The 18,859-nt window shown below is 47.6% G+C and overlaps 7 protein-coding genes across 7 annotated transcripts; 3 read left to right on the forward strand and 4 right to left on the reverse strand.

The window, feature by feature from the left end:
• Positions 1–331: 331 nt before the first annotated feature.
• N7503_007757 (MFS transporter) lies at positions 332–2,164 on the reverse strand (the record flags this gene model as incomplete). Its single annotated transcript, XM_057067304.1, has 3 exons — positions 332–1,336; positions 1,387–1,776; positions 1,829–2,164. The coding sequence occupies 3 exons, from the start codon at positions 2,162–2,164 to the stop codon at positions 332–334; spliced, it is 1,731 nt and encodes a 576-aa protein (XP_056920985.1).
• Positions 2,165–2,958: 794 nt separating this feature from the next.
• Positions 2,959–3,879, reverse strand: N7503_007758 (uncharacterized protein; the record flags this gene model as incomplete). The annotated part of the gene is made up of 1 exon (XM_057067305.1): positions 2,959–3,879. One exon carries the CDS (start codon positions 3,877–3,879, stop codon positions 2,959–2,961), a length of 921 nt encoding a protein of 306 aa, XP_056920986.1.
• A 3,315-nt stretch (positions 3,880–7,194) lies between these two features.
• Positions 7,195–7,578, forward strand: N7503_007759 (uncharacterized protein; the record flags this gene model as incomplete). The annotated part of the gene is made up of 1 exon (XM_057067306.1): positions 7,195–7,578. The coding sequence occupies one exon, from the start codon at positions 7,195–7,197 to the stop codon at positions 7,576–7,578; it is 384 nt and encodes a 127-aa protein (XP_056920987.1).
• A 1,174-nt stretch (positions 7,579–8,752) lies between these two features.
• N7503_007760 (SNG1 family protein) lies at positions 8,753–10,222 on the forward strand (the record flags this gene model as incomplete). The annotated part of the gene is made up of 3 exons (XM_057067307.1): positions 8,753–8,879; positions 8,933–10,015; positions 10,074–10,222. 3 exons carry the CDS (start codon positions 8,753–8,755, stop codon positions 10,220–10,222), a joined length of 1,359 nt encoding a protein of 452 aa, XP_056920988.1.
• A 310-nt stretch (positions 10,223–10,532) lies between these two features.
• Positions 10,533–10,775, reverse strand: N7503_007761 (uncharacterized protein; the record flags this gene model as incomplete). The annotated part of the gene is made up of 1 exon (XM_057067308.1): positions 10,533–10,775. The coding sequence occupies one exon, from the start codon at positions 10,773–10,775 to the stop codon at positions 10,533–10,535; it is 243 nt and encodes an 80-aa protein (XP_056920989.1).
• A 1,452-nt stretch (positions 10,776–12,227) lies between these two features.
• On the forward strand, positions 12,228–14,097 carry N7503_007762 (uncharacterized protein; the record flags this gene model as incomplete). The annotated part of the gene is made up of 2 exons (XM_057067309.1): positions 12,228–13,639; positions 13,707–14,097. 2 exons carry the CDS (start codon positions 12,228–12,230, stop codon positions 14,095–14,097), a joined length of 1,803 nt encoding a protein of 600 aa, XP_056920990.1.
• Positions 14,098–14,854: 757 nt separating this feature from the next.
• N7503_007763 (uncharacterized protein) lies at positions 14,855–16,804 on the reverse strand (the record flags this gene model as incomplete). The annotated part of the gene is made up of 2 exons (XM_057067310.1): positions 14,855–15,329; positions 15,399–16,804. 2 exons carry the CDS (start codon positions 16,802–16,804, stop codon positions 14,855–14,857), a joined length of 1,881 nt encoding a protein of 626 aa, XP_056920991.1.
• Positions 16,805–18,859: the final 2,055 nt, after the last annotated feature.

Here is an 18,859-nt window from a genome sequence, read left to right on the forward strand (position 1 = left end):
TCCCTCTCCTTTCATTTTTCATGATTAATCTTTGTTGTCTCTTGTTATCGCTCTGCTTTTGTCTAATTGCTCGTCTGTTGTCTGGTACATCGGGGTTATTATTGTGGATTGATTACTTATCTAGGCTGGACTAGTAACTGGGGATAATAGAATCATTATTTGCGTTGCTTTTGATCAAAGCTATAACGTCATATAAACAGAACACCGACAGGGCTCCCGGCCTCAGAATATGCAAATGCTAAAGTACCATCAGACAGCATGCGACGCCACCACAATTACACACCCGCATCACCATCACTATCCCCACTATCCCAACAATCAATGATGCAACTTATCCCGCTGCGTAAGTACTCTTCTTCCGCAACCCTTCTCCAAACTTCCACAAGATAATCGGCGCCGGAATGCCAATACCAATAGAGACGAACGCCAACAAACTGTTTCCCCATCCATAATGCAACGCATCAAACATATAGGGCGCAAAAAGCGGGAACCCGAATCCAGCCAGCGAACGCAAAAATGCACCAGCTGCCAACGCACTAGCCGCATACCGCGTATACGTATCAACCATGTACGTCTGAATACACTGAAACGCCATGATCGTTCCAATTCCGAAAATGGCTGCACCGATATTAGGCGCGATCCAGTGGCAGTGTTCCTGGGCCGTCCAGCCGTAGATGAAGAGTCCAGCTGGGAGGAGGATAGCAGCAATAGTCATAAGCGGAATTCTGAATTCGGGTCGTCCGACTCCGCCGTTCCTTGCCATTAAGGCGCGGTAGATTCGATCTATCATCGCCGCGCTGAATTGTGAGCCGAGAAAGAAACCTATTCCAATGGATATGTAGTTGAGTCCTCCGATACCGGAAGACTCGTTGTAGTATTCTGCGCTTGTCCAAAGATCTGGGAAGGTGGCGAGCATAAGGTACATCAGACCGTAAATGTAGGCCATGTAGATAGCCAGGACTTGGACGATGGGCTGGGTGAGTAAAAGGCGGAAGGGTCGAACGAGAGAAGTCTGCAGTTTCTGACCGAATGGGATCTTTGTAAGCTCTGCTTCTGTGTGATGTTGTTCGCCTGTTTCTTTGGTTAGACGCTTTGCGCGGTCGGCGAGGATTTTCGGGGCGTATGTTTCTTGGAGGAAGAAGAGGCCGGCGAGTTGGATTGCGGCGTCGGCGATGGAGACGGACCAAAATACCCAACGCCAGCTCACGTTTTCAGCGATGAAACCGCCTGCGATTGGACCTACTGCTGGGCCGAGGAGGGGAGCGAGACTGTAGATAGCTAAGCTTTTGCCTCGTTGTTCTGGGGGAAAGCAGTCTGAGAGGACTCCTCCGCCGATCTGGATTTGTTAGTATGGCATTGTGGCAGGAATTATAAGGAAACACTCACTGCTAGCGGAGCACTGCCACCTAATCCTGCAAAGAAGCGACAAATGATCATTTGGGTTGTTGTGTTTGCGAATCCGCATCCGATGTTGAAAACCAGGAAGAACAAGTTGGCTAGTTGGAGGACGATTGTTCGACCAAATACCTCAGACAATGGACCGAGGAAGAGTGGCCCAACAGCATACGCGAGGATGAAAATCGACATAGTCAACTGAAGTAAGATCGTAGAGGAGATATGTAAATCCGCCGCGAGAGCATCGAGGGCCGGCGCAACCATACTACTGGAAACAGGCGAGATGAAGGTGAACAACGAGACCATGACGACTGCCATCCATTTCTTGAGCGTTGACCAATTCTTTGGATTTGCGGGATCATCTGGTCCATCCCATGTTACCTATGATTCATTAGCTCAGCTCTATATGATAGACTTGCATAAAATGACTTACCAGTTTGGAGTTGGCAAGTGTAGATCTCCCCGTTTTTGACTTTTCGAGGACTTGCCCCGCATTTGGTCCTCTTTCCAAGTCAACATCTTGCCGAGATGTACCCTCGGGAAATTCGGTAGTTTTTTCAGTGTCTTCGTGCTCCTCTGAGGGTGTAGAGCTTGTGTATGGAACAACGTCGTCCGGGTATGATCCAGAATATGTGCGATTCAACTCCGTGCTGATTTTAGATGCTCGGGTCTGTGAACGAGACTGAACTCTTGATGCTGTCGAGTCCGAGTCCGTGCTGATTGTCGAGTTTGAACGAGATCTACTCGAATTGTGGTCCTTTTCCACCATGCTTGTGGCTCATCAGGGTGAAGCCAGTATTAAGAATTATATCAATGGAGGAGAATTTATGATCCGATAAGATGAGGGATGATTCTGGAAATGAGGATATGTATTGAATTCTTCAGGCACACGACAGGTACAGAAAAAGAAGAATCTGCGGGGGAAGCCATTTATATGAACATTGTAAACACGGATCGCTTGCGCCGAGATCGAGAGCATAAGAGCTTTGATGCCCTTTGTAATGCATTAGTGGGTACTCATGGGGATAGCCATGCTTAACACCGCCTGTTGCCTTTGGCTGTTTCAAGGTTTTCGGAGCTTTTCATTGGCCGATTCTGAGGCATGAGAAAAGATTGGCAGGAAGCCAGACCGGGTGGGTCAGGCGTTGAGGAGTTTTTACCACCTAGCGGGGGCCTGAACCGGCATTGAAGGGCAGATCGACCAGTCAACGCCGTTAGACTGGGGCCCTGAGCGCCGGTTCAGGCATCGCTTCGGCTTTTCGGCACACAGGCACGTGGCGATAAGCTTATCGGACCCTTATCACGGGGCTATGAAGTCAATATGTTGTGCAGAAATCTCCGTTAAATTCTCCGTTGAAATATCCGTTGAGTTATCCGTATTGCCCGCTAAATCCCTGGCTTATCTCAGGAACCTTAATTACCGGCTTGCGCATGATTGAAAGGTGGAGGAGAGTAACAACCTTGCGGAAATAGATTATACTTAGCCTTGTTTCAAAGTTGGATTTTGGTAGAGTCAGTCACAAGCAAGGTGAACATGTATTGCCCGGGGTAAAATTTGCAATTCTACCCAGTCTTGGTGGTGCCTTGATAAGATGCCTGCATCAAAGGCCACAAGAACTGTAGCTGGCACGGCCGGACTTTTCCAGCTTCATGGGCGGCACCTTCTACTATATCCAGTTGACTCTCGATGCCATCAGATTTCCAAGCAGCTTGTAAATCCAGCAAAGTTTGAAGTCTCCCCTGACTCATGGTAGCCAGATTTCCGCCCTCAGACAACTTTAGATCCTTCCCCTTGAGCTTTTGCAACCATTCCCAAAACTCATTGCCCCCATGAACCTCATTATCGGCTGACCCAACCGCCAGCTGAATATCGACCCGTCGTATCAGTTTCCTATCAACTGCCAAACCAAATAAACTCTCCAAATCAGCAATCCCGTTTGGCCACTTCAGTGTGAGATCCAACATGGTCGCTCGACCAGGTGCTCCCACACTAATACCCAACAAACGCTCAGGATGTAGATACAGAAATCGGTGCACGAACTGCCCACCGCCAGAGAAGCCTAGCATGAAAAACCTATCCGTTTCAAGACCTGGCCACCTCGGCGCAATCTCATTCAGGATGGACAAGAGGGCAAGGTCAGATCGGAGCGTCTTAGAACGCATGGATTTATACGAATCCAAATCATTAGGCCCGTCCAGGCCGGCAGGAAACAAAGGTGCAAGAATGGCGCATGGTGTTGACTCTGCGAAGCTCATAAGGTCTCCCCCATCGATTGCATCTAGTTTTCGACGCGTACCATGTATCCAGACTAGTAAGGGAAGCTTCTTGGCGTCTGGTCCGGTTTTGTAGTGAGTTGGTGGGATGTAGAGCGTGTAGGAGATGCGGGCATCAGACGCTAATGCTTTTAGTGGAACATGGCCGACTAGATAGGCGGCCTTGAGGAATTGGGGCGGCACATCGTCCGTTGAGAGGGTTTTGTTCATGTTGGTGGTTTAAATATGTGTAGGAACATTGAGGGTTGTCGTGAGATTGTTGGATCATGAAGTGGGGGTCAAAGCGAGACGGATCGTGCCGATATTAACTTCCTAAGGATGTGATTCGTCAGTCTTACAACCACATGGATACACTCCAAATATGATTTCTTACCAAACGCTGATTCTCAAGAATAAAGGTTTTGATCTCTGAAATCTAATTGTTACAGCTAAGGATGGCCTTGAAAATAACAATCTATCCTCTTGTCCGCGCTAAGCAGCAGCTGCCATGGGCAGGCCATGAGAAGGACTCCATACACTCGTTGATACCAACGAGACCAAATCGTAGGCCATTGCGCCTGGATTTTCAGAAGTGTCAGACCGCTTCAGAGAGAATTCCACTATTTCAATCTATCATGTAGACCGTCTCAAGTGAGTTAGGCCACTTGACATGATGCAGTCTGAGCCGGGCTATCAAGAAGCCTTCGTGGTCTAGTTGGTTATGACGTTGGTCTCATATCACTTTCATATGACGCTCCTGTTAACAGGACTGCTATCCGAAGGTCTCCAGTTCGATCCTGGACGAGGGCATCTTCTCTTTTTTTTTTTTAAAAACCTTTTTTGCAGGGACACAGGCTCCACTTCTGCCCCGCTGGATGTTGACTAGCCTGAAGCCGGGCTGAAGTGACGAAATTCCGCGGAGCAGACGACGGCAGGCCCCACGCGTGTTGTTGGAGGAATGACAGCACTACACAGTATTGGCAATGTTTATCTAGTAAAACAAAACAAGTCGAAGCTTATGAGCACGAAAATTGTAGAGTCACTGAGCTGATAGAGTCATTGAAACAACACAAGTAGCGAGACCCACGGAACGTAACACTCAGAATGGCCAGAATGAATTGTAAGAGATATGATATGAGACACAAAAGTTTGGCTGGCAATCAAATTGGTTATCAGGGAACACCAACAAGCCTTGGAAATAGAGGACAAATCAATCTGATCCATACATTCTGCTCACCACTTTCATATCCACTCACTACAAATGCCTTGAAACTCAAAACACTGCCTACATCATGGAGCTCGTCTGGGGGTGCCTTGGTGGGCACCATCCAAGATCTCAATATTTCAAAACCATCCGATCGGTAAAATTGGTGATCATCGACTGAGTCCATAAAAGTGTTGGAAATGGTTGTCTTTAAGGGAGTCGCTTTCTTTTCGTATTTTATTTGCCACCAAGTTGCATGTGCAGAGCAGTTCGATAAGGGCGCGATATGGTTACCTCGTCGTAATTCGTTGAATAATCGAGTACTCTGTCATCTTTGGAATTGGGGAGGCCAATTTGTAGGACATAACGGATCGTCGCCGAGTCCAATCATGGTGTGACTCGTAGCTCTCTGCAGCTATCATCCACGGATGCCGTCTTGATCATCAATGAAAATGATCTTGTTGACATCGACTGTATAGATGCATATTTATGCAAGCAGACTTGATTAATAACTTGGAAAACCATTTCGGGCATCCACAAAAGCCTGGAGGCTTAGGATATCCACAGGCACACGGTACACCCACTTCTGTGGACCATGTTCTTAGATATATCCATATATATATGTATGTATGTATCCCTGTCCCAGCTTGGTTAAAGCGAGACCAGCAGAAAACCCTGGGCCTGGTGATGATGAACAGCATATGCTGCTCATTTTTATCTCCTCATTGACCGTCTAAACAGAATTTTGGGGATTGCAAGAAGACTTTTCCTCATCAACAAGGAAAAAGCGCCAAAAACTGCGCGTTCATAACAGCGAACTTTGAAGCTTCCAGAGGTGTCAAAACATATTAAGCACTCAAAATGCTCGCGTGTTATAGCATCATAGGAGTTGATTGAGGGCTGAGTGCCTATGTTTGATAGTTGATAAAGTCCGATGTACTCCTGAAGAAGGTGTATGGCGAAGACCTCTGTGTTCCCAGTATACTGGCAGGTAGTTGGCGGGTGGGAGGTAAGAAAAAAATAAACAAATAAAGGGAGGGTCATGAATGGCTGGAGTTTGTGATTGATAGAGTGCCTTGAATGAGTCATAATCTTGTGTCCTCATTGAGGGCGAGATCAAGTTATTGAGCCATTGGGCTTTGAATCATTAGATACAGATTCAGCTGCATGACCATTTGAAGTCAACAAGATAATGATATGACTTACAGCGCTCATTATTGGGTCATTATATTCGTACTAGCGGGTCAAAGACCGCCCTCTCTGGAGATATCCAGCTAGCGAGTTAACCTTGTCGACATCTACCCCGCGAATACATAGCATTTGCGTTATCAACGAGGGACCCCTCATGTCACGGAAGGCTGGGACTACAGCGGGGCCAGCCACCTAGTCTGTTGAACGCGCCGGATGCGCTGGAAGTGGTGAAACATGGGGAGTATAAAAGATGTGGAGAGGCGGGGTGGCGGGTCAGCTTACGGCGCTAAACAGGAGGCGGGAGGTGTTGCCAGGAAAATAAGGCGCAAACTACAGTTTGTCTTGAATGACTTCGCATCTTGAACAGTCTATGTGGCTATTCACATTCCTCGACACTGTACACATGTCAGGCACCAGGCATGTGTGGAACGGTCACTTGATCTTCCCTAATCAAATTTGCCACTTTATTCACATTGGATAGAATAAACCCACATCCCCACCATGGATTGAAATTTGCACGATATTAATAGAAATCGATCAGTTAATCTGATAGCATATGCTTGTTTCACAATCTCCCAATTTCATGACACACTGTGCCTGCTAATCAACCCCCGCCAGCCACGGAGTACGTACGTCCCTACGTAACTGCGTCGATCGCGTCTCACGCGCCCCACCCAATTTCCCCAACCAGTCTAGCGACCTTCCTTATCCACAGAAATGAAGTCACTAGGAATGAATTTTCAGGGCCCTCGGCGCACTCCGTGGCAGGCTTACCCATTTTTGACTGGCTGTCCCCAAGATGGCGCAGCGATAACCTGGGAGCAGTCTCATTGGGGGTTCAGGCGGTCGTGGGTCGCAGTGCAGGGACCACCGCCAAGACCCAGTATACGTATGGCAAGAACTGCCACAAACCTTGGCAGTGATCGTCGGGTGGTCCAGAATAAATTGTCCTTAAGTTCTTACCCCCGTTGCTCTGGAAGGATCCAAAAGATATATGAGCCTGTCACGGTCCACTTTCTGGAGACCCTGAATTTTTCCCCAACTTTCCTCCACCACGCCTTTGTGCAAGAGTACTGTATGTTACCCGCCTGTTGTCCTTATCCACGGCGTCTCTAGATACTAACATGCGTCTAGATAAGACATTCTTCAAGATGTTCGCTCTGCCCACCTACATCACGGCCCTGGCTCTCTTCCTCGCCGTCGCCGCTGCCTCTCCCCTCCAACAGCGCGACATCCAATGGTCCTTCGATCTCTTCCCTTCACCACAATGCAACCAAACCGGTGATCTCCACGCCGGCATGGGCAGCACAGGTTGCCGCGCAAACCTCCACACTGTCGCCTCCGCATACAGATTAAACACGGTGGCCGAGGGCTGTCATATCGAGTTCTTCGATAACACCATGTGCGATGCGACCGAGACTACCTCCGATATCGCTGGACCGATAAGCAGCATGGGATTTTGTCGAGTACCAGAACTCACTCGTCGCTACGGGTCTTATCAGGTTACTTGTGAGGAAAAGGGTGAATTGAAATAAGCCCGAAAACACTGTCTTTGGGCTGGTCCCAGGAGTTATATACATAGACATATGGACATATGGCGGCGTTTCAATTGGAGTTTTGACTATCCTTTTCATTTACTGGTGGTAACTTTCAAGGTTCTTTCGGCCGAAGCTCGCATTATTAGATAGAGAGAATTCTAGAATTAATGATTTATGACCCCTATATGACCCCTATTCTGGTTGCTGTTTATTTTTTTTCCGTGGGGTAATCCCGTCTTCTGATTCGTGGAGATTGGGCAAACGCTGCAGGAGATTCCTCAGCGTTTCCTCGCGCGCCACCGGCTTAGCGGTCGCATCAGCGACAGGGAATATGGCGTTTAAAAACTGCAGGATGGAGTATCTCTACTTTCGGCCTGATAAACTCTTCAATGCCTCGACTTGGACTCATTTTGCACGGTTACAATTAAATTGAATGTTACAGTAATTATCTTTCCATACCCCACTAATAACCAATACAATTGGTTCAATCGTGTATTTTAACAAAGGGATGGGCCAGCGATACCCAAGTCTCGAACAGCTTGGTGTGATCCATTGAGCGATCAGACACTTGCCGCTCTGTAAACCTGACACAATGTGTGCGTGGGATGTATAGGACCCTTGTTGAAGGCGAGTCGCAAGGGGTGAGATCTGACACGTCCGTTGCTTATTCTCATCCCTGCAGCCTTGGACCAATGGGAAAATTCTAGAACGTTTGAAGGTTCTGCACCTAGCAGATAGACGTTTCAGAAATATATTAAGCTACAATACCAAGGCGCTGCAGTTCATACAAAGTTTCCAAAGTTGTTCAGGGTTGGATACAAGCTGTTTTGTCGCCGCATTCGGAAGTCAGTATACATTCCAGCGCTTGGCATCAACGAAAAACAACATGCAAACAATGAACACCGAATTTCTCAGCCGGCGGCATTGGAATTACCCTTCAGACCTTTCAATTATCAATAATTTCTTCTCTTTTCACCCTGGACCCGTTGAACTGCTTGGCAGTTCGGATTTTCATCGCAATTCTCGGAGATAACAACGACAATTACCCAAAATGTCAAAACCCCGAACCACCCGACGGAACAGGGTCGCGGACCTGGTGGTGCCGCTATTTCAAGCTGTTTATTTAACAGGGACCGCTCCCTCATTACCAGCAAAGCATCTGCCATCAACCATGCAAGCTGAAAAGGCAGAGTCAGTGTCCGACAGCGATCAAGCTGGTCCGCCAGCGCCCGTTGGGTTCTTCGATCCGGCGTTGAAAGAAGTGCGGAAGCGCGTGTTCTATCAATGTGCCAAGACAGGTGCAATAGCCAAGCCACAAGCAAACACAGACATGGACTAACAAATTACCAAGTCTCCATTCTATGTGTCTTCGTCCTGACTGTACTCTCCATATTCTGGGGCTCCCAGTTCCTCACCGAAACGAAGTTCCCCAATCTCCATGTTTGGGTCGTCGACTTCGACGGTCAAGTCGAACCATACGTCACCAACGACACAATCGTCGGTCCAGCCGTCATTAACACAGCCAAGCAATATGAAGCTTCATCCAGCCTGCACTTAGGCTACTACTTCAAATCAGCCGCAGAGTTCAACTACGACCCCTGGGAGGTCCGCCAAGCAGTCTATGATGAACACGCCTATGCCGCGGTCATAATTAATCCGAACGCAACATCGCTCCTTCGCGCAGCGATCAACAATGACAACACAACCTACGACCCCGCCGGCGCAATCCAAACAGTCATCATCTCCGCCAGAGACGAAGACACCTACTACACCTACGTCCTGCCCGACCTAGCCATTCTCCAGACCCTGATCCAGACCAACTTCGGCCCACAGTGGGTCCGCGAGCTAATCTCCTCATCCACCAATCTATCCACCGTCCCCCCACAAGCGATAAACCCAGGCATTGGGTTCACGAATATCGATCTCCGACCTTTCACGCCGGCTGTCGCTGCGCCTGCTGTATCAATCGGCTTGATCTACCTGATCATTATCTCGTTCTTCAATTTCCCCTTCTTGATGCCTATTCATGCTCAGTTCATGAAGCCGGATGGTCACCCGCCTATGAAGGTTCCACATTGGCTTATTTGGCGCGCATGCTGCAGTTTCACGGCTTATTTCTTCTTGTCATTCTTTTACTCGCTTGTCTCCCTTGCGTTTCAGATTCCATTTTCCAATTCGCCAGCGCCAGATACGCTATCTGCTAATAATGCGAATGCGTATGGCCAAGGCTCGTTTGTGGTGTTCTGGATGCTGAATTGGGTGGGGATGGCGGCATTGGGATTCCCTTGTGAGAATATGGCCATGGTTCTCGGTTTCCCGTGGAGTTCCTTTTTCCTCATTTTTTGGGTTATTACGAATGTGGCAACGGGCTTTTATTCTTTGGATTTGGCCTCTGATTTCTTTCGATGGGGTTATGCTTGGCCGTTGCATCGGAGTAAGTTTCTTTCAGAGATATGTTCTCAGTTATCCGTGGTATACTGACTTTTTGATAGTTGTCGAGGCTCTGCGTACTATTTTGTTCGGAACCCACTCGCGCATTGGATTGGACTTTGGAGTCCTATTCGCTTGGATCGCTGTCTCGCTGGCATTCTACCCCGTCGCTACCCTTATTATGCGTTGGAAGATGAAGCGCGGACTTTAAGGATTCGTGGGGACATGTCCAACCTCAAAGGTTGTTTGTATTATGGATTGTTTGCTACTACTAATGCTGCGCTGATCGATCAGGTCAGTCAAGTGCTACATAGACTAGATTGAACATAGATTATAGATGAGTTCTAATTTTGTTCACTGTATACCTATGGAACCAAACTTGATTGTAGAGGGCGAATTTAATTCATAACTGTCATAACGATCGTGTAAGTATATACATCATGTCATGTCAATCCTTTTCCAAGGTTGGTGTCGTCCGAGCCATTCTATCTTGACCTCACTCAACAGACCCGATGCCAAGATCAAAAACCAACTGTCTCCAGGATAGCGATTCTGTATGTATCGACAACGGTCGGATTCAGATTCTGGAGATGGACCAAGCTCAGACCACGCATGCTATCATTGAGATTCTGCTCTTCGGGACTTGGCGAATCGAAACGATCAGTATCTTGTTCTGATTTCGGCACTCGAATCAGGGTGTGAGGGTGGAGCTCCCTTTTGATATCATTGGTTAACAGTTGGTCCCACCTAGGTTCTGCATTCATGGAGTCGGATACTCACGCTGGGGAGCCGTGAAAGTGACTTGCAGGACTGTCACTTCGTGGACCCATGATGCATCTCTTCTTAGATATTTCTGTTGCAATTTGAACTTTTGACAGGACTTCCTTTTTTGGATTTTTTTTGTAGTTCGGTTGTGATTTTAACGCCTTATGTTGAATACCCCCACTTCCCCGATTCCATCAAGCGTGTGGTGAGCGAAGTATATATAGAGTTTGATATCGCCACGAGTGGTGGCAAAGGTGACCGACGTCGAGGTGATGTCGGGATTACATCGACTGGTGAAGTAGCAATAATGGTCCACGGTTCGCGATAAGGGGCGTAAGGGAATTGCTCTTTGAACACTTCCTTAACGGTATGAGGGAAGACCTCATATTCGAATTTCGCAGTAAAATTATCGAGTACATACTCAGGTATCTACTCACTCGTAGTACTCTATAGACTGCTGTAGAATGTGAGGGTGTATAAGAAGTGATACCCGCTGAGCCAGCACCATTTCTAACTTACATCTCGCCCCAATGAAGCGCTAGAATGCGTCTTGCCTTGAATCAAGGATGGTGATCTGTACGCCCTTCAGTACTTGAGATAGAATTTTGCTGCATTACTCTGAACTTGGGCGTTCAACTAATTTTGGGTTGATCATTTAAGGGGGTCCTGTATAAAACAGATAGGGCTATTTGCGTGTGCTGCATACAATTCGTGCATCAATAATCAAATAACTAGATACTTTCACAGAAAATATCAATGCCTCGTTTTATAATCCTTAGCTCATGGGTATCTCAATCTGTACACAATTCGCCATGGAATCATGCCTCTATACTACCGCCACAAACAGGCTTCGTGCTGCCAAGGTGTGTCATTCACTTCCATCTTCTCTTGGACTATGGAGCTCTATTCTCCTTACCCCCTTTTCCCAGCTTGCCGTCATATCACCTTCCCGTCCTGGTCTCTCTCAGTTTTTGGGCTTCTCAATATGTGTCACATATTACGATCTGACGAAACATTTATCCTATTATCACCTCAAATCATCATTCTTATTATTCTGCTATATTGTTGTCGCGGTTTCTCATCATCACATCGCCTATGCGTCACGTCGTCTCTTTACCTCCTGATCGTTCAAAACATCTTCCATCTAGCTCCACGGAGTATGTTTGTTATGATCTCGTCACGTCGTCTCTTGACCTATTGATCGATCGAACCTTCTTCCATCTAGCTCCACGGAGAGTGTTTGTTATTGTGTCGTCACGTCGTCTCGTTACCTATTGAACGATCGAACCATCTTCCATCTAGCTCCACGGAGAGTGTTCTTTATTGTCTCGTGACGTCGTCTCTTTGCCTCCTGATCGTTCGAAACATTTTCCATCAGCTCTGTGGAGTCTCTTTCTCGTCTTTCTGACGCCCCTTCTGAGACAGGCTTTGGCCGAGCGGCATACACCAGAATGCCTCGTGACCCTGCAAAGGCTGATGGGCTACAGAGGGCGTTGGGGGGCGCTGTTGCAGCACAATCAAACCAAGTATTCACTTTGGTAGTTTGTGGCGCTGACAACTCGGTCCGCGATGGATGGATGTTCGCCGACTTTCTGGGGTTCTCCAAAGCCCTTGAGGGCCAACGCGGGCAAAATTCCTTTTATTCATGCTTCCCCTTGAAGGATCATTTTGCGGACTTGAGTCGTCGAAACATAACGGACGTCAAGTTCGGCTTCTACGGCAACCAGCGCACCCATATCCATTCATACGAGCGAGCGCAATTTGAGCAATGTCCTCCGTTTTGGACACAGATAACGCCCGAAAGACTTCTACACGAGGTGATGTTCTGGATTGGCAAAAGGCGCAAGAGCTGTTTGAATGGGGACATCATCAACATCTTCTTAGTCTGTCATGGCTCTGATGATGGGAATCTGAGTTTGGGGAAGAAGATATTGCCTGCGGGAGATCTGAGTGCACTCTTGGCAAAGTTCCAACCAGGTGTCGAAATCAATGTCATTTCCACTGCATGTTATTCTGGGCACATTGCAGAGGAAGTGGCAAGTTCGACTGCTAACCAAAGCGGCCGATACGTCGCTGCTCCTTACCACAAGCACAAAGCTTTTGCGATGGGAAGGAGCGTCAGTGGCCGCATTCGAAGTGGTAGATTCGCCAACGCCGTCGTTGAATCCCTCCTCAAAGTCACTTCCCCTTCGACGGTCCCTTGGACAGTGTCGGACAACGACAACCACATAGTTCACCGCCTTCGGGACATCACCCCAGGAGAGACCCTATTCACCGCACAGTTCCTACATTCTGGGTTTGACCCAGTCACCATGCCACTGGACCAGTTGATGCTGGGTGGAGATGATCCAGATGTTGAGGATATCCCAGGATGGGGAGAAAGACTAGATACCCCACCACCACCACCACTTGGCAGCATCAACTGGAAAGAAGCCGACATAATCGTCAAGGAGACACTTACACGATCTCTGGCAGCTTGTGGCCAAGATGTAACTCCATCAGCTCAGGCAGTGGCAAAAACCGAGGGAGAGTTGTGCGACCTTGACCTGGGCTACCCTCCCGACATAGAAATCTTTGACCAACTTTTCTTCGAAGAAACGGACTGGAGAATGGTTTTAAACAACCTCTACTGGAGATCTTTTCGGCAAGTCACAATGTGGGAAGTCTTTCTCCACCTCTTTAGAGAGGACTTTGTCAGTGCCGAAGCACTGACTTACCCTATGGACTTACATACACCATCCATGGGCACATACACCGTTTCCCGAATCCTCAGCTGCTACCAATTCTTTGTTGATCAGTCCCAGGAGGAATCTCAAAACATGATCCCCTCTCAGTCAGGTGAATGGACCACTGATAGGGATTGGTATGTATTGATCCCGCCCCTACAGATTTTTCTTGCATGCAACTCACTCATATTTCTTACCTGATAGGCTTGCAACCGTCATTGTCCGAAGCGCCCTGAACTTGAGAAATGTGGTCGATGCAATCACACAAAGTCAAATCCTCGGAAAATTGGATAAAGATCAATATTTTAAGTGTCGATCTAAAGATCCAGAATTCGAGCTCCACCAGGATGTCCGTGAGAGGCAAGGACCAATGAGTCCAGATGGAAAAGTCCCGCCTTCGAGGAATACCTTCGGCTTTTGGCTTCCACATGGGCTGACTGATATGATGGACGTGCGCAACGAGAGGCTGGACCGCTGCTTCCAAAGGGCAATTAAGATCGAAGAGGCATTTAGGCAGATTGAACAGCCTCCCGTTGGAATCCTGGTTTTGAACCTTCAGCCTCTGCGCATTCAAGCCCACAACTTAGATGTGTAACAATATGGACTAGAAGTTGATGAATATGTTTACTTCGGTATTTAATTGAACGAGGGCATCCGGTAGCAGCAACAAAGCCTTCATTTGATAAATTATCGCCTCTCTTTCCTTTTACTGAATCTGTCCTTTTTCTGCCTCACTTGTTTTGTGTGGTTCTGATGGCTTACCCATCGCCTTTACGTCGTCTTGTATGCCAAGTGTAAGACGATTAGCCATACAGCATCCAGAAATATAAGGCCAACAGCAAAGATCTTGCAGGAAAAGAAATCACCTTCAAACGTCCCCTATTCCACCACCATGCACTCTACGGCAAAGCTGTATAATCAAGCAAGGAGCCTTACCGGCTTTAAATCCACTATTCATATTTGATTTGGCTACGTCCTTGTTGACGACTCCAACGGCGAGGCTTTCAAACCGTCAGCGGGGGACGGCGACAGCGAAAGTGGGGTGAGTCGATTCTGGCAGCCTCCTTACGAGCTATATGAATGCAGCCAAGCTCGAATTCGATGCAAGTGCTTTTAAAGTCTTCAATTTAGATGAGAAAAAAACCCTGCTAACGCCGAATACATACCCTGTGCGATCCAAGCAACGCAAATTCCACAACGTTAAACCCCTTGGATATCCCCTTCTATCGGGTCCGCACATCACAAATGGGGAGACTTCGATCCAAACGACGAAAATCCTCCTACATGCCATCCACTCCTACATGACCTGGTAAGCTCAAGCAACACCAGTCCCGCGGCCATCGACCTCCTTATCACTCCCTCAATTTCAAATCATTAAGCCACGAAGGGATAATGTCATCCTCAGAGACCAAACAAGCACTGATAAAGTCTTTGGGAATCTCCGCCATGCTGTCAACGACCTCCTCACCAGTATCATCGGACAAGGATGCTTGAGCAATGCCCTCAGTTTCGCAGAACATTCGCTCGATCTCATCAAATCGATCAAGGCAGTCTCCATGCCCGCTCTTCGTCAAACACTTTGCGTCTTCGACGCTCAAACCGTGGGGAAGCCAGAAACCAAATACATTCCTGTTCGGCCTTTTATCTCCGCCGGCTGTCCATGTTCCCTCGCGCTCTTGGAGATTCCGACTTTGGTCAAGATCCAGATGAAGCGACTTGTATGCATCCGAGCCGCATGCGTTGATAGTACCAAGGTACCTGCTGTCGATGATGGCTTGGAAGATTTCAAGATAATCGCAGCCGCCTCTCACAATCAGAGTCGCGAGCCTATAACCAGTGAGATGTTAGCAAACCGATATTGTTATTAGAGTGGGTGAAAGTATTACAGAAACTCACCATTCAATGTCTGCACTCCAGTCATTACCCTGGAATGCAATCTTATCCTTTGCGATCAGAGTGACATCTTGGTCGACATTCGAAAAGCAACTGAGAATGTAAGCGACGGTGTCGGTGTTGTTGGACACCGTCAGGAGGTCCATAGGGGTGACAAGGGCGTTGAAGTCGATCAACCCATACTCGATAAGCAGCAAGTAGATGTTCCAAACGGTGGACTGGCGACGGGCTCTCCAGTAGAGGTTTCGCACCAACCCCCGGTAATCGGGTGCTGTGCTCGAAACTTGACTGTAAACCTCCATATCTGGAGGGTAGCCGAGGTCAACATCGCAGAGATAGATTTCGTCCTTGACAAGCTTGCTCACCGCTGTAACAGCGTTTGTGAGGGGAAGTCCAGTAGCATTTCCAAGTTTAGATCGGATTGCTTGATTTGTCGTTGGCCATTCAACCCTCTTGTTGCGACCAGCGGCGTAGTGACCGTGTGATGAGACATTGACCATGTTCCTGAAGAAAATATCATCTACGGAATCAGTTGGCTTGACGCTGTCTCCAGACCAAAATTCAGGGGAGGACACTGTCGCTTCAGGTGTGACGTCGCGAGTGAGTCGATTGCGAATGGAATCTTCTTGGTCCTGGATTGAATATGGAGGGGTTTTCGGGCCACCTGACGTAAAGGCATGCACGAGAGCCGTGGCAAACCTCCCATTTCGGTGTCTGCCGCTCCCGCTGAGCTTATTGCTCCAACTGCGACCTGGAGCGCCGCATGAAGTAATAATGTAACAATCATCTCTCTCTAAGACCTCGACTGCCTTTTTGAATAACCCAGAATGACAGAAATCCATGATCAAGTTGACTTGCACGCCCTTGCAGAAATGCGAAATTTGCTGGGCGAATACCTGCTGGTGCAGGTATTCACTCCCGGCTTTCAAGCCATGTCGCCGGTGGCCATGTCCGTCTAAGAAGATGTTGACGAAATCGCCATCTCTCGCCAACTTGGACTTCTGACTGATCCAGCTGTCGATCCGGCGACGAATCTCGCCTGGCTTGACTTGAACCCACCATCTGTCCCCTTTGTCAAACTGGTCCTTGGTGTATTGATACAGGGCCTCAGCCCGATCCTTTCCAAAATAACCAAACTTGATGGTGTCAATGGCAGTGGGCTGTTTGGCGAGGAACTCAAAATGCTCCTTGACTGGGAAACAAGAGTAGAAGTCTCCTTTTACATGCCTGTCCAGTAAAAGCATGCAAGCTCCCATGAAATCCGAGAAGATCCAACCGTCCGCCTTAGCATTATGAGAAGTACAGGCCACGAGATTGTATGATTGGGCGCGAGGAACAGGAGAGCCCAAGGCCTTAGCTTGGCCAAGAGCTTCTTTTCGGTCTCGGCGTTTACGCAGGAGGCGGGCCATGGTTGGATATGAAAAGATGTTATTGTAGTCGATGGTATGGTCAACGAGGCGATGGACAAGGTGGCAATGTGTCACAGATACTGTCGTCAACGTCGTGACAGACAAGAAAATATTATGCTCATTGATGTTATGGCAATACGCTCACGAATGTGATGTTGTGGTCGATAATGCTGTGATCAACGACGTGACGGACAAGGTTATGTTATCGTAGATGGAGGATGTTATGATAGATGGAGGGTGGTATGATAGATGGAGGATGTTTTGGTAGGTAGAGGATGTTGTGGTAGAGGTAGGATGCTATGGTAGCTAGAAGATGTCACGGTCAGAGACAAGAGCAGGTCACAGCCAGAAGCTTTACGTAGTGACTGAAGAGATATGAGAAGCGGTGAATGAACAAAGGTAAGAGATAATCAGAGGTGAGAGATGAACCAAGCGTAAACGCGTGTAGGAGGATGAACTGAATCCACAAAGGTCTCATCATACTATAGATAATTACGATAAAGTGTAAATAATTGTAGCGATCTGAAATATCATATATCAACTAGATGTAAGAGGTAGTTGGAGGGGAGTAGTCATACTTAAGCCTCACGTTAGGCAAAGAATTACGTAGCATAGAACCCCTCTGGCTTGACTCAACTTCTGACTATAAGTTCACCTTCAGAGGATTCTAGGGGCTAAGAGAAGTTGCCCGCAAACCACAAGTCTCTGTGCCACTTTTGAAGTTTCACTTTCCTGTGTAGTCAAGGGTGGCTATATATTCTTAAGGACAACAAGCGTTGAAGGTTATTGTCAGTTCGATGGCATCGGTATCCCTACTGCTTATTTTTCAAGCCTTCACCAAATGAAACATGCTCTCTAGTATTCCAGGATGACCATCTCCAATATTCTTCTTCTGAATGCTGTGTAATTGCGCATTTATTGTTTCACAATCTTGCCATCGTTCTTAATTGGTGTAAAGGGTTCCTGGCTTGCTCATATTAAGCGACTTTTCAGAGTTCCCTACGCCCAGCACCGTCTGGATAACAGCACTCTCACCTGCAGTGCTTCAACATTCAGGAATAAGCTTTGAATGCAATATTCATTGCTAGATCTGCCATGACAGACAGGATTCTACCAGGCCTAGTTCTTAAGCATATTGTATTCCAATGTTGGCCCGAGCAAAAAAGCACTAACTTGAAACATGATAGTTAGTGTCTCCAAGTTTCCCGTGTTGAGAACTCTCCTCTGGGTCTCTAGTGCCTGCATGTCGAGCACCTTGGCATCTTTTGATCAGCCTTGGCGCGCATGAGCTCGTGCAAGGCCACCAGAGTCTGGCAGCATAACAGGGCTGGGTCAATGTTTTCCACGCCAAGCTGTCGCTTCGACTTGCCGTTTGTTAGGTCATTCCTAGGATTGAGCCAAACCATCATAATCTGACACCGGGACTTGCTAGATAGACTGTCAATAATCTGCCGTCCCATCTTTATATCTTTCCATAGATACCAAGCCACTTACGCATAGCTAGCTGCACTGGACCATGCATTTTGAACAATTTAGCTTCTTCGTTGTCAGAGATAAATGAATAGTATCACACAGATTATTCTGGTAACATCTTCAAGATTGGCTTCCAAATCGTATTCAATATGAATGTTTTCCTGTCATCGCCGATATTGTCCCTCTGGGCCTCCGATGTCATGTCTAAATTCAATGTTTTCGGCGTCAGAAATCTAGAGTTCCTGAGATTGCACCGCTAATTTGACATTAAATTGTACTCGATGACTTCTTGATTCATACTTCGCTTGTGATTTAAGGTCTTGAGTTTAATGCTCTGATTCCTCCAAGTGCATGGTCAATGTCGGATATATATAATTTGGTGTTGCCACGGGTGGCTCGGGAGTGACTCGGGAGTGGCTAGGGTGGCCGAAGTCAAGGGTGATGTCGGGATTACATCGACTGGAGACCTGGTGAAACTACCCGTGGACCATGGCTCGCAATGAGGGTGCTATTTTTGGGAATAGTGTAACTTGAACACTCCCATTGAAGTGTGATGGGATTAGGTACCATGCGCTGTCCTCC

Source organism: Penicillium pulvis, assembly GCF_028828015.1.
Source record: "Penicillium pulvis strain IBT 33274 chromosome Unknown contig_5_segment0_segment0, whole genome shotgun sequence".
NCBI lineage: Eukaryota > Fungi > Ascomycota > Eurotiomycetes > Eurotiales > Aspergillaceae > Penicillium > Penicillium pulvis.